General features: G+C 35.8%; 1 protein-coding gene across 3 annotated transcripts in view; it reads right to left on the bottom strand.

Annotated features, from left to right (window-relative positions):
* Window positions 1-1,747: 1,747 nt before the first annotated feature.
* Window positions 1,748-15,583, bottom strand: part of LOC146004761 (vascular endothelial growth factor receptor 1-like) — a 161,976-nt gene continuing 148,140 nt past the window's right edge. For all 3 annotated transcript variants that reach the window (XM_083143760.1, XM_083143742.1, XM_083143751.1), the window contains exons 21-25: window positions 14,750-14,872; window positions 13,732-13,861; window positions 12,472-12,553; window positions 9,803-9,908; window positions 1,748-7,117 (exon numbers count right to left, since the gene is read on the bottom strand). In XM_083143760.1, coding sequence (XP_082999886.1) covers window positions 6,365-7,117; window positions 9,803-9,908; window positions 12,472-12,553; window positions 13,732-13,861; window positions 14,750-14,872 — 1,194 coding nt within the window. In that variant the 3' untranslated portion in view covers window positions 1,748-6,364. The remainder of the gene's footprint in view (window positions 7,118-9,802; window positions 9,909-12,471; window positions 12,554-13,731; window positions 13,862-14,749; window positions 14,873-15,583) is intronic.

Raw genomic sequence — 15,583 nt, forward strand, 5'->3', positions numbered from 1 at the left:
CCAGTATTATGCCCCCAGGCACTGGGCTCCCTGTTGGTCCACGGGTCCTTATTCTATATTCGGACCACCCCACCATATCTGGTGGGATCCCTCATCCGCCGCCCGAGGGACGTGCCTGGTAGAGGTCAGGGTCCCCATGCCAGGTAACCAAGATATTAAGGGTCGAAAACAGGAAAAAACTGCATTTTGGACCCTCTTTGTTGTGGCATAACAATGGAAAGCAACAATGTCCCATCAAAACAATTGAATGTATATAAGCAAACAGTCTCATATTAACAGTATATCAAAACAAAAGTTTGGAATGTTGTTGATTTCCAAAGATACAGCACTCCGAACTTAACCCATGTTTCACTTTTCATAAAAAATGGGCAGTCTGTCCTTGAACTTTGACATTTTCTACAGGAGAGGGAAAAAAATTTCCAGGTCTCAAAATTGCACAATATTCATTTCTCATGACCTACTTCAACATATAAAAAAATCAAGCCAATCAAAAAATACAACTATCCAAATACCCCCTTTTTTTGTTCGAATTTCAAAATAATGGCTCTTAAGACTGAACTGGAAAAACATCCGTCATGAACGAAATCTGATTATTCCCATACAAATAGAGAGAGGTTGATGCCACAATTGAGCTTGGCAGTGTAGTGGTGGAGTCAATCCATTGTATTATGGTTTATGTGGGTTGTCCTGTTCGTGATCTTCATCGACTTGTGTTCCTTGTGAACTACATTAAGCAAAAGCATACCCTGTATGTTATTAAGTTGGAGACAAGTACAGAGTGCTGGAACTGCAACCAGCACACCATCTGTAGCATTTCCTTTTTTATTTTTGTTATCAGTGCTTTTCTGTCATCCTCCCTTCTGTGCCCTCATTAATCCAACAGTAAAATTTTAAGTCGGTCAAACAATAAATCCAATCCCCAATCATACACAAAATTACAATCTTTCACTTGTACAAAGTGTTTTTTTTAATAAGTATTATTAAGACAAAGTATTGAGGATATGTACATTTAAGTCAAAAAAATTTCCCTGGTTGGTTGAGCTACCATTCACAATTTCTGATCAAGAAGAAATTTTACTGCATTCTAGGACATTAAACCACATTCACCCACGTTTTACATTCTACAATCGCTTTAGTTTCATTCAATTTTAGTAACTGTTAGTTCTGTAACCATAACCGTATTTCCTTTATATAGTAAACCTTGTTAATCTGGACACCGATAAGCCGGAGTTCGCTTAATCCGGACAGGCAAAGTAAAAAAAAAAAAAAAAAAAAAAAAAAAAGCAGAATGCAAGGTTTTAAATGTGGCTAGAAGTCAACAAGAGAACTTCCCAAAGAAAAGGCAGTCAACCACTGATGAAATTCTGTTTCCCGCAGACTTTGTTCTGTACTATATAGTGTATTTAGGCCTATGCCCTTTAAATACACCATAATAAACGTGTTTTGTTGCTATAAACTGAGTTTTAATGAACTTTCTACTGCTCTTTTAGGTTATCTCAGTTAATCCGGACTTTCGTTAAACCGGTCAACTTTTCCCCCCAATAGTCCAGATTAATGAGGTTTTACTGTAGAAATTAATTTGTTGGACTGCTTGAAAACACTATCGGCAAAAAAGTTCTGTTATTTGTGCATAAACAGAGTGCCCACTAGCTACAATATTTTTTTTCTACTTTCCCTGTGCCAAATTTGTCTTGAAACATGTAATTCATGTGCTTGAATTTTTTTATAAATCATTAAAAATTTCTTTATTAATATAATGCTTTATTGTACTTTTAAAAAAGAGAGATAGGTACACAGTAACGACATAAATACAATGAACACAAAACAATAACACAGTCAATATATATATATAGTCTTTGTAACAACACACTTTGTAAGTACTAAGTATACATTTTCTAGAGTTAACACAAGCCTAGGACAAAAATACTAATAAATATATATTTAAATTGTAAAACATTACATTTTTGTTCCTTTCAGTACAATATTAGGTAACATCCAAAGTTTTATTTTTAAGTAGTTCCGTTCTTGTTTCACAGTTTCAGTTATGCAATAGATATATAATTGCATAGTGGATTTACATGGATTCTGTTTAATCTAAACATATTGAAATATGTAAATTGTATGTTATGCTACTATGTCTTCTAGACCAGGCAGCTATAGAGTTTGAAAACACACTCATCGTGCTGTTTTCAAAATGCATTTAAAGCTTGATCTCATCCATGGTTGTAGGTGTCTCACAATATCGTCATCTTTTTGGCTGTAAGATAATGTTAATATTCTCTAAGGTAAAAATAGAGTACTTAAAGTGGTAAAAACGTATTCATCCCCTTAAAATACTTCAAGACATTTTTTTACCGAATGCTAAATAGCAAAAACTGCACCTCATGAACATGCAAACTAATGAACTATTGTGCTTTGAGTGCCAAGAAAGGCCAAGATTATATTGTTACAAGAAAGTGCTTACTGCTTCAAATATGTCGAAAAAATACTAAAATATATTTTCACATTATGTATCTGTGTGAAAGTAGCACATTAATTGTACTTAATAACAATGCTTCACTACACATCACTTCATTCAATCAAGTTTGTACTACAAGTCTTTTCAACCACTGCTTACATACCACTTAATACACAGAGAAAGGAATACATGTACAAGTATCTAGGCAATGACTAGCTTACGAACAAATCATAATCGAGAAATACTAGAACATAAACTTATTTATATCCACTACCATTTACATAGAAGCCTGCATGATTTAATTAAATATATTTTTACTGTTGCTTATGATGTTAAATCTGAAAATTGGATTTTATAGAGTAAAATGTGACTCTCTTCTTTACATTATGACATGGCTACATTACAAACAGTTTTGGTAGAGTAATTTATTTACATTCAGAACAATATCAAATTATATCCTGTGGTGAATGTCTTGGCATTTAGAAGATTTTTGTACCTAAAATTATGACTACAGAAATGGTCAAAGCTGAAACTTGAATGCAGTATAAACTGTATTTTTCTGAATATATAATAAAAAAACATGTATTATATAAAAACGTTTGGCCATATGGCCCAATTAAAAATAACTGCAAAAATTTGGTTGCAACATTGTTTTTTCATCCCTTTTCTGCTCTCAAGGATTTTTTTATATACTTTTATAATCAAATACTTTCAACTTTGTAAGAAAATATATTCCTATTAGCTTTTATATACAAGTACTGTAATATTTACTTACAAAATTTGTCTTACTATCTAAAAGATCTTATTTAAAGTCACTGTAAAAATATATCTAAATTGACAAACATCAAATATAAGACAAACATACAAAAAAATTTCAATGGCACTAAAGTACGTATTTTTAGCTTGGATCTCCTCCATGTTTGTCATTCCTGGATTAAGTTAAAATGGTATTGTGCTAAGTTGAAAATGATACTAAAATATATTTTCACAGTATGTAATATTGCGTGAAAACAGCACATTAATTCTACTTAATATTATAGCAATAATATTAAGCCTATTAGCTACATAATGCAGCCGCTGAAATATTTCACAAATTTGACAACTATTTATTTGGTAACAATGCTTTTTTTTTTAATGATACACATGAGATCATTAAATGTAAATAGAATACAGATGCTGAAGCAATACTGACTGAAACTTTACATAATATTATTTTATGCATTGTTTCACAAAAAAATAAATAAAACTACAATAATTCCTTCAATATACAGTATAACATGAATGCCTTCTTTTAAACATTCTTTCATGGAAACTTCCAATTCCTGGGTCCCATGTTCGATACCCGGTGGAGGCACACTTTAAACTGTAGGTCCAGTCCCGATTAGCCTTACTGTGCATAAAGTGGACTTAACACAACAAATCAAATCAAAACTTCCAATTCCTATAGTGTAATTTTTGCACAGATGATAAAACTTGAGTCATGACAAGGAATGTAACTTGAAACCACCGAGATTATAAACCCACACGAAAGACAAACCTGGGTATCTAATTTCTAATAGAAATATGCAACTGACTGTTAACACAATAACAATATGAGTGAGTCTTCCTCTTGTCAAGTACATAAGCGTACGTGGGCTATGAGCACTGAGTTAGGTGGTAGAGCAGCCCTAGGCTGAACCTCGCTCAGTACAAAATAAAAAATATTATTCTATTCTATGAGGGGATGAACAATTACGTTTTATCTTTCACACTCATTGTGCTGTTTTCAAATGGCATTTAAAACAACTCAGATGCTTGTAACTTTAGAGTAAAATACTTTAGCTCCGAGTTACCAATTATTAGAAATTCAACAGCTTCCTCTCATTTTCTTATAACCTTTTGGAACTGCAGTTCCCTTTTTTTCATTCAATTTAAACCTACTTACGTAAGCATTATTTTTGTATGCTATTTGTAAGAAATACACAATTTCTTTCCACAATTGTTCAGAACTTTATCTTTAATTGGTTGAATATTATGTATAATTCTACTACTAGCTTAAGTAAAATATTGCTTAGGATATTGATTGATTGACCAAGTTTTGTTTTTAAGTCCACTTTATGCACAGAATGACTAATCGGGACTAGACTACAGTTTAAAATGGGATTTGAACCACTATGTGCCTCCACCAGGAGATATTATAGAGCAACCACAAGGAAAAAAACCTTGGACGAAAAATCCCCACACAGTTTTCCGTTCTTCTGTTCAGCTCGGGCCATAAGGAAGCATGGTCCACTCTCCCCCTCCCCTCCCTGCAGGAGTATGGTGCACAGGAGTCGTGGGTCTGTTCAGGTTGTTTTGCTTGTGGTTCCACTATAATTATCACATGTTATGTCCTTTTCGCAATTACACACAATAGAGAAATTTATTGTCTGTTAAAGTAGTGGAGATGACACACTAAATTGACTTATGTAAAAAGGTGTAAATATTTTGTTGAATGACATATTTTCCCCTTTAATTTAAATATGCATGCACAATTTAATGGCCATTGGTCTCTCATGAATTTCAACAAATACAGATAGACAATACATACATCTAGAACACCAAATATGAGTGGGCCATGGAAATCTTGCTGAATAATGGCAATGCAATCAGTAGAATGAATTACATGAAATCACAGATTACTAGAACAGAAACTTGGACAGCCACATTTCAATCACCCCTTCCAGGCCGAATTATTTTTTTTCTGTTGAGGAGAGTGGAGCCCTGAACAAGAGCTAAATAAATTCAGGGAAAAAGCTGTACAAGCTATGACATCCATATTTACTCTTACAAATATAACATTATAAACAAGGCAGTATATATTTTCCATACCTCCAAAGAGCAGTAAGTTTGGAAAAATCAAGCTTTAGGATGAATACATGTCTAAAACATGGACTAGTAAGTAGAAAGCTCAAATTACCTATTACTGTAGAAATTGGGAATTCCATACGAGACATCTTTTTCTCACCAGGAATTTTATCAGGAGTTCTTACCACAAGTAAGAATTATGACCACAAATTTTCTGGATTTTAAGCCTAGTTTTGTTAAAACGTGATTCATTACAAACCTTGTCACCATTTTTTATTCTCAGTTACTAAAACATTGTTTAAGTAACTAACAAACTGTGCATAGTTTACCAACAATTGTAAGATTTGATTTGTTCACAATCATTGCAATGAACAGCATAAATAAATTTACGATGGGAACTGATTCCTTTAATAAAATGAAGTACTACCTATGATGAGTCACAATGGTATTGACGATAACTGTGTTGAAGATGACGTTTTTAAGAATCTCAAAGTATTGGATTCCTTGAGTCATTTAACATTGAAAGAGAGCAAGCAATGCTTTTATAAACCACAAATTTGCAGTAATCGAGCAGCACTTTCTGGAAATTCTCATTAAAAATACACAAAGTGCACAAAATAGAGATCCTCCTACAGACATACGAGAGTTCCTTAATGAACTATAGTTTGGACCATCATGTAAAAAAGCTGTAGGAATTAAAAGGTTTATCATCATGGACTTCATACACAGACGTGCCATGAAAACGCAGCTAACAAAGCATTTATATTGTTTGTTTTTACAAAAAAATGCAAAAACTTAAGTTTGTTTGCTGAATAACAACCCCTCCTCCACACACACATGAAACATTGCGTAACATGAGAAACTTGTCTGTGAAGAAATGGTCAGTCATTTAGGACAATATTTTCACTGCTTCCAACAGTGATTCCGAGAGTCTGGTTTATGTACAACCTTTGTGGTAGGGTACAGTCATATACAAACATATTACAAACATTTTTTAAAAAAGGCATTAAAATGTAATATCACTGCGTAAAAGCTTGGTATACTCACAAAAAACAAGTGTTTGTTTCATTCATTGTTTTGTCATATAAGAATAGGGTCTAAAGTCGTTGCAATAACATATGGAGGAGGTGGAGAATCTACAAATTGGGGCATTGTTCTCATCTTCGGGTATTCACCTCCATCGGAATGGAAACCACTGGAACTGTCAGATTCTAAAGACAGATGGTTACCCTTTTCGTTGTCTTCTGTAATTTTAGGTGTGTTCAGATAGTCATGTTGCTTGTCGAGAACCATCAATGACTGATAGGATGGGTTAAAAAAACTCGGACTGCTGATGCCAGAGTCTAAACGAGATCTTCGGAAATCATCGAGGTTGGTCTTCAGAGTCAAACCTTGAGGTTTGGCATTGTTGTCGTCTGATCTTCTGATCATCGGTTCAGTCTCCATTGTGTCCGCGCCCGTGGTTTCCGCTGGCCTCAACTGAGGATTGAGATTGTCCAAATCAAAACTGAACTTTGTGGAAGGGTTGGGCTTAGATTTGACCGGGCTCCTCATGCACAGATAGCCTGATGCGTCCGTCACCGGTTCCATATTCTCGTGGGGGGAGATATTTTGGTAATGTGGTTGTTCGTCACTAGCCGTCTGAGGTAGTGGACTGTTCATTGTTAAGTAGTCTGTGCTGGTGCTCGGAAGATTGACGTAATCACGCTGTGGGGTTTGTTTCCTTGTGGCATTCAGGTAACTGGGGTCACTCATCATGCTTAAGTAATCACTTCTTTCTTGCTTCCATCTGTCGTTCATCTGTAGGTACGGGTCATTCAGGTCCACATAATGCTGAAATGTTTCAAGAAAAATAGTATAATCGGAAGAACTTTTTAACAGGACATATATCAAGGATTTATGCCATATTTACATGATGGAGTCAACCCATAATCTTAAAATTACCTATTTTGAATCTTAAGGAAGAAATATCAAGTAAATTCATAGCTCTTCTAGATTGCTTAAGGAATTCAGCTTTAAAGAAGCCTGTTGATAAAAAAAAAAATCCCTACCCCCATAAAGTTACTGTGGTTTCAAGTGGGAATTTTTCCAGCAATGTACCTGCATGAAACAGCTTTGGAGTTCATCCAGCCTCTAGTAAATAGATACTCAGGGGTAAAGGTGATCGGAGGATAATGCTGATCTCATCACCTCCACAAATGACTAAGTATTGTAAATGTGTGGGGGCCTATTTCCACATGCCCCTTTATGTCATGTTGCAGGAGTAGCTTTACTTTATTGAATAAGATATTACTGTGTTAAATTTCTTTGTTTGAGCAATGGAATTTGGTAGAATATGGTCTGGTAAAACCTGGCCATTACTAAGAGAGTCAGGAGTAAAACCTGATAACCCACATCCCATTCAAAAATGAGTTTACATTTCTGCACAATAGTTAACGAAGTTCATTCTGTAGCCTGTTAATGGGCAGAAACTTAAGGGCAGGGTTGTTAAAGGTACAGGAACCAATAAATTCTATTGGGTTCCGTAACAGGACCGGAACCTTTTCTCTCGCACAATTTAAATTTGGTCCAAGTTGTGTGGTGAAATTATACATTGTATCTGCCAATAATTAAAGTTAATGGAAGTAGAAAAAGAAAATTTAAATTTAAAAAAAAATGTGGAAAAAATTTAGTATGTAGCAGTGGTATGTTCCTACAACCATGCAAAGTTGCATTGAAAGTAGGCTTCTTGAAAGGAAAAAAAATAATAATGTACATGTATAATAGCAGAAGTGTTGCCAGCTTATGGAAACAATTTCCGGAATTTCGCTTCTAGCGTTGGCTCTATGGATGCTGGATGGACCAAATTTGGAGGATAGGGAGTGATTTTACCATACCGGACCCTTCTCCAATTTCGTTCATATTTCGAATACTCACTAATTTAGGGCTCCTAATCACGAATCTGAAGTTAAAATTTGCCGCTCACATGTGGAAATTGCAAAATAAGGGGGTCAGTGATCGCAACCGACAATGCACAATTGCTCATTATTTATCGTAAGATTTTGTGTTTCAAATACTTAAAGAACGAAATATATATTCTTGATATTACTACGACCCCAAAATTTAACTATGTTTGCCTAACCTAACCTAACCACACGTCAATGGTTCGTGGGGCTAGCGTCAATGGTTCGCAATTATTTTGCAATTTCTAGATCCTGATACTACCACAACATAAAATTTTAACTATCACGACATGAAATTTTAAGTATGTTTGCCTAACCCAACCAAAACTAACCTAACCACATGTCAATGGTTCGTGGGGCTAGCATCAATGGTTCACAATTATTTTGCAATTTCTAGACGTTTCCAACAAATTTTAACTTCAGATTCGTCATTAGCAGGCCTCAATTAGTAAGTATGCCAAATATGAAGAAAATCGGAGAGGAAATGGCTTTTTCCAAAGCAAAACTTACGGAAAAATGGACACTAATTCCTTCCTTCAAAAGACACCATCTTCCTCACATGAACAACTGATGAACTGAAGGTCTCACTTATTGCACAACACTTTATCAACCTTGAGTTGTTCACATGAGAAAACATGGCTTCTTCGTTGTTTAGGTATTGACAATCACCGTGGTAATTCACAATGCTATTTTACAACTTATACACGTTAATTTACAATTTCTACACGTGACCACCAAATCTTAACTGCAGACACGTCATCAGGACTCCATAATTAGTGAGTATTAGAATTATTAACGAAATTATGCCTTTTTTTTGGTATTGGAAAATCACAATCTTCTACACGTTATTTTGAAAGTTCCACACGAGAGTGCCAAATTTTAACTGCAGATTCGTGATTAGGAGACCTAAATTAGTCATTATGCGGAATATGGACGAAATTGGAGAAGGGTCCGGTATTGTAACATCATACCGAAGATAGCATGGAAAAAGACCACTGTTTTAGGGTATGTAATGCCCATGCCCCAATTTTGAAAAATAAATGGAAATTACACAACATTTTGAAAAGTCATAATTTTCAGAACATTTTGAAAATTGGTTCTTTGTCCTTGGACCCCTAATTTTCACACGTTGTTAGTGTCCTTTTGTTCTAATTATAACATATAAGAGTGAAATATATATCAGAAAAAGCAGTGGTTGAGGAGTTATAGCCAATTTTAAAAGATCTATCTCATAATATTCAGAGGGAAACAACTCTGCTTGTCAATAATAGTAACAATGGAGATATAGTTTTGTAATTCGAGTATGTCATACCTTCGTATGTGTAAAAATGAACAAGAAAAATAGAACTGAAATATCATGAGTAGTTTTCAAGAAATGGTATTTTAATTGCTGCAGTCTTGTGCTGCCGGTGCAAAGACTTTTCCCGTCCTTCCGCTAAAGGTTAAGTTGCATTCCTAGAACTATCCGTACTACTCTTTGAGCACTAAATGCTGGTTACACAATGTATAGCAATTCATAACATGCTCAATAAGTTTTGAATGTTCTGCAGTGTTAATGTATTTTGCTACGTCTTACCTTTCTCACAGTTTCTTCCAGCATATCTCCAAGGGTTTCTGCAAGGTCTGTAAATGTAGGTCTTCGACCAGGCTGCGATCTCCAGCAGTCATTCATTATTTTGTACCTGTACAAGAAATTATAATTGCAAACTGTAATAATCCTTTTGTGCTATTAACTATTTCAAGCTGAAAATTCTTCCAACATATATCAACATCTAGAACTTGGAATTTTTCTAGTGCTATTCCTCCAACAACACAAAGAACCGAATATATATAAAATAAACCCCACATTTGCAGACTTGCACCTCAGCAGTGGTATGTGTAAGGTTTGGAGGAGAAGTTCAGGAGATTTATAAGTGTAAAAAATTTCCAACATGAAACTTCATTTTGTAAAGTAAAACTTAGCAAAGCTGAAGAGTATCCTTAAATGGGCCATGTCAACTATTAGATATCTACAGAGATCAAATTTGGGGGGCTGAAGGAACTAGCTTCTTACAACAAATTATCTAAATTCACATGCTTATGGGGTGTAAGGGATGATCCTTTCATCTTGTATTACACCCCACTACATGTCAAGATCACTTCTACATAGTACACCCTGAACTGCATTCTGCAGACTAACGAGGCTCTGGCATCTAGACCCATGTCCAATATAATCCTCTGTGGAATTGTTTCGTGCTGTCCATAATGTGTGATTGCCTCTTCATCTAGTATTTCATCTTATTACCATTCATCCTCATATTTGTAATTAGCAAAAAGTGGCAGACACATGAAGTACTGGGTGTCCGAGAAGTCTTTGTATGAAAACAAAAATTAACTGTATCCGCTATATGCAACATAGACATGAAAAAAAGGTACCAAAATGTTCGGAAACTATTTAAGTTTATTTTGTTTCAGGTTTCTGTAACGTTGCGGTAGTGTAGCAGTGCCAGTGTCCAGAAAACCGGAAATGTACACAAATCAGGAAAAAGCTGAGTGTGTCCTGTGGTTTCACGAGAGCAGGTCACAAAAAACAGTGCAGAGACAGTTTCAAACATCGTACGGAAAGGTGCCGTCCGATGGTAGGAGCATTAAGTCGTGGTATGACAAATTCAAGACCACAGGATCTGTTGCTGACGGACCGAGAAGTGGCCGACCATCAACCTCAGACGAAAGGGTGGAAGATGTCAGAGTGGCTTTTGTGCGCAGTCCGAAGAAATCCGTGCGTACGGCTTCACATGAATTACAGATGCCAAAAAGTTCTGTTCATGATGTGTTACACAAACGTTTACTGTTTCGTGCGTACAAAGTGCAAATCCTGCAGGCTTTGTTGCCCAATGACGGCAAACGTCGGTATAACTTTGCGGTGAAAATGTTATCACGCATTGACGCTGATAATGGCTATCTGGAACATGTTGCTTTTTCAGACGAGGCGGTCTTTCATGTCAGTGGTTTAGTGAATAGACACAAGGTGCGTATCTGGGGTAAAGGGCCCCCTCATGAGGTGAGGGAGTCGACCATGGGCAGCCCGAAGGTGAATGTTTGGTGCGTGCTGCTGCATGACAGAATAATCGGACCATTCTTTCTCTGTGAGGACACCGTAACATCTGGAGTGTATCTCGATATGCTGCAATTGTTTGCTGTTCCTCAATTGCTAGAATATCACCCAGATGTTATCTTTCAACAAGACGGTGCACCGCCACATTGGAGTCTGGACGTTCGTTCCTACCTTGATCAGACATTTCCTGGAAAATGGATTGGTCGAGATGGACCGACAGCGTGGCCTGCACGATCTCCAGACATAACCCCTTTAGATTTTTTTCTATGGGGTTATGTGAAAGACAATGTCTACAGAACTCCTGTATCCGATCTTGCAACTCTGCGACAACGGATAACCCAAGTCATCACATCAATCCCTCCTGTGATGTTGGCTAATGCATGGCGAGAAGTTGAATTTCGACTAGATGTACTCCGTTCTACCAAGGGTGCTCACGTGGAGATTTATTGATTTCTTTCCTATTGCCAATAAAACTTGAATAGTTTCCGAACATTTTGGTACCATTTTTTCATGTCTATGTTGCATATAACGGATACAGTTAATTTTTGTTTTCATACAAAGACTTCTCGGACACCCGGTATAATAAACTAAATCAATCAATCATCTGCTTACATATCTATAAAATTAAAGGATCTTGTTGAATGCTGTCACCTTGTAATAAGTGGAGATGCAGTGCAGTGTCTTGTGTCCAGTCCTGATTAGCCTATCTGAGCATGAGTTTGGCTTGAAACACCAGCAACAAACTAGCAATTCACTCTACCTATCAGCATTCTTTGTGGGGCCTGTTTCATTGTGTCTTCCCCCAATGGCACAGTGGTAGAGGCTTTGCCTTGTAATCAAGGGGTCCCGGGTTCGAAGGAGGCACATAGTGGCTCAGATGCCACTTTTAACTGTAGGTCAAGTCCCTATTAGCCTTATTGTGCATAAAGTGGTCTTAAAACACCAACTCAACCAACCAACCAAAAACCTATTTCGTTAATTTTTAGCTGTGCTCGGTGAAAGAAATTCTTCAATTTAAATTGATTTATGAATATACAAAACCTAGATAACAGCATATGTTTTCCTTAACTTTTGCCTATGCATATGTAAGTCTATTGAAAATGCATATGAGGTTTAAGGTCATAATGAAATAATACTCTTCTAAAACTTACAAGTCACTTGTGGTGTATTTTGGTTTCTCCATTCTGTAACCATCCAACAGCTTTCCATAGAAGATCTCGTCAGCATCCATACCTTATGAAAAAAAATAATTATAAATTAATCATAGTCCGAGAACCAGAAATAACTAGTGTCGAGTTTATTGGTACTTGAAAATACAGTTTGAATTCAAATTCCATCACAGATATAAGCTGTTACTTTTCCCAAGACTAAGTAACGCAGTCTGCAAAGTGTTCCACAGCACTTTTGTGCAAAATGTGTAATTTTTCATGAATTATGTAGCCTGGGATTTCATAATTAAATGACAGTTAATTGAATATTCTGATATGTAAATCTATGGCTATTTTAAAGCAAAGTTCTGGTAAATTCATTTCATATGGTTGTAAATTAATACTTGTATATATAGAATATTAATATTTATAAACATTATGAACAATTAAATCATTATAATGTTTAGGTAACTATGTTGCTATCAGTTGGAATCTGTGAGTAGCAATTGTAAGTGATATTAGTTCAAAGTGGTGTTGGCCGGCCCCTGTGGCAGAGTGGTTAGCACATAGTAATACGATGCCAGAGGTCTTGGGTTCGAATCTCAGCATGGGCATTTCATCATATCATCACTCATCCCCATCTTCGCATATTAGCCAAAAGTGGCACAAAAAGCGAAGTAAAATAAAGCAAATCAATCAATCAAAGTGGTGTTGGGTCACACCTAGAAATAGCTATAATAGATTGCGGAGAAAATTTATTGGTACTTAGGCACCCTTATTTGAATGATATCCTCACATTTTTGTGTATCATCATCACCAATCAGAATTGGTGGGTGTTTTGTAATTTCTAGTATTAGGTATCATATTAAAACTCTACTTTCATCTTTATTGTGAGTAGCCTGAAAGAGAGTAGCTGTAAAAGTGAATCAAAGGCTCTTAATTTTCTCCAGGCACCTCACGGTGAGTTACAAACATGTGGCCTTGTCCATCTAATTTTGTGCCACAAAATTATTAGTCGTCATGATATACGGTGCTTTTCTTCGGAAAATGTTGATATACGGTGCTTTTCTTCGGAAAGTGTGTCTACAGTCTCTCATACTTTTAACAGGTGTAAGTTGGCACACATAGGCAAATTCTTGCTCTAACAAACCTAATATACCATATTCCAGATATCCAGCATATAAAAATGATCTGAAGATTTTAGACTTATTTCTTGTCATCATATAAAATGTTTTGGTAATTAAAGAGAATTGATTAACTCACCTGGATATGGGGTTTGGCCAAGAGAAAATAATTCCCATAGGACAACTCCAAATGACCAAACATCGGATTGCGTGGAGAAAATTCTGTCCCTTATAGATTCTATTGCCATCCATTTGATTGGCAAGGGGCCCTAAATAAAAAGTAATTAACATTTTTTACATAATTGAAAAATGCATATGTACAGTATCATAGATGTACTAACGTGAAAATTTTCTTAAGGATGAGAGGTACAGTTTCCTTCACAAAGAATGAAGAGCCACACAAGATAGATATTTATATGGCCTAGTGTCGGGTGGCAGATAGAATTGGGCTTACGGAAGTATTACGTTTTTAAAGTACTCTAGGAACATGTTACTCAATTTAACTGCACAAACCATGTGAAGGGAAAGAAGAAACGTTGAAGAAGAACTGGCCTGCATGCAAAATGCCAAAACATTGTTCTGATAAATGAAATCTTTAAGTTGAAGAGCATGTATATTTATTCCCCATACGAAACACATTTATTAGCGTTATTTTCAATAAACTTTATCTGGCTTAAAAATTAACAAGGTTCTGCATATAACTGCAACATGAAAAAGAAATACATAACCTACTTCTTTTCTCACACACATTTTGCCAGAATTGAAATTAATGTGCATCTTATGCAAAACTGTACCTCATAACCTTAATGATGTATAGCTGAACTGAACCATGATTATTATTTCCAAATTTTATAGTTTCCCACATTAGACACTCTACCTTTCATTCTTTAAAAAAAAAAAAAAAAAAACATCCTCGATTTTTACATTTACTGCATTGTAAGTTCTTTACCCTCAGACCATTGGAAAACATATGATCAAGGTTTCACTATATACATCCTTAATACATATAAGTAATCATGTATCTCATCGATTTTGTTGCTAGAAAAGGAGTTTCATATTTAGAATGAATTTTGAAAATTTATGCATTAATTTTGCATATACCAACATAACAAAAAACAAAACCATTCCAAAGTTGCAAAGTATAATTTAGTACTTACATTTCCCTTCCTTAAGTAATTGTCAGACTTGTACATGTCCTTTGCCAAACCAAAGTCACATATTTTTACAACATTGTCATCGGCCAGCAAGATATTTCTCGCAGCAAGATCTCCATGCAGAACCTGGTAACAATGAAATCAAACTATCAATACTTCATCTTTGAATCAAAACTCATACTTCGTTCAGAATAATAATATGAAATGTGTACAAAATATGAGGTAAAGGCATCCATCTAGGTTAGCTACTCTATCTCCGAAGCCTAGATTAAATACAGGAAATAATCAACTAGCAAATGTGACTGATGCTTTACTCTCAAATAACGACCACGGGAGAAAACGACAGTACATGGTGATGGGCTCCTTTCCTTTAAAGCTACCACCAGGCTTCATCGGTTAAATTCTTCCCCGACCAGCACCTGAAGATGATCAGTGACGTATTTGTAGTAGCTTCCAAACCCAAGCGTGGACAGGGAAGTCTTCATTTTATAACGGAGGTAAAACTTTACAGCGATGTCAATTCGCTAACCAGCATGGGATTTTTCCCAGGTAAGGGAAATTTTGAAACAAAGCTACTATTACAGGAACGGGATAAAAGTGGTTGGCATGTGATAGGGAATTTGTCCTCTAGGTCAAAACAACACTGTCCTATCGAACACATGCAGAAGTCACAGGCTGCTGACCTTCAACCAACCATGATGTTTTCAACCCCTCTGCTGCTTTGTTTATGACTGGCTGGCGAAATGACTGGCTGGAGATGACAAAGGGCATTTTGCGAGTGGAAATCGCATAGAAGGAAGTTTAAGAAAATTAGGTGTCTTACTGCATGGACTTTCT

This window comes from Lepisma saccharinum, chromosome 1 (genome assembly GCF_977018435.1).
Source record: "Lepisma saccharinum chromosome 1, izLepSacc3.1, whole genome shotgun sequence".
NCBI lineage: Eukaryota > Metazoa > Arthropoda > Insecta > Zygentoma > Lepismatidae > Lepisma > Lepisma saccharinum.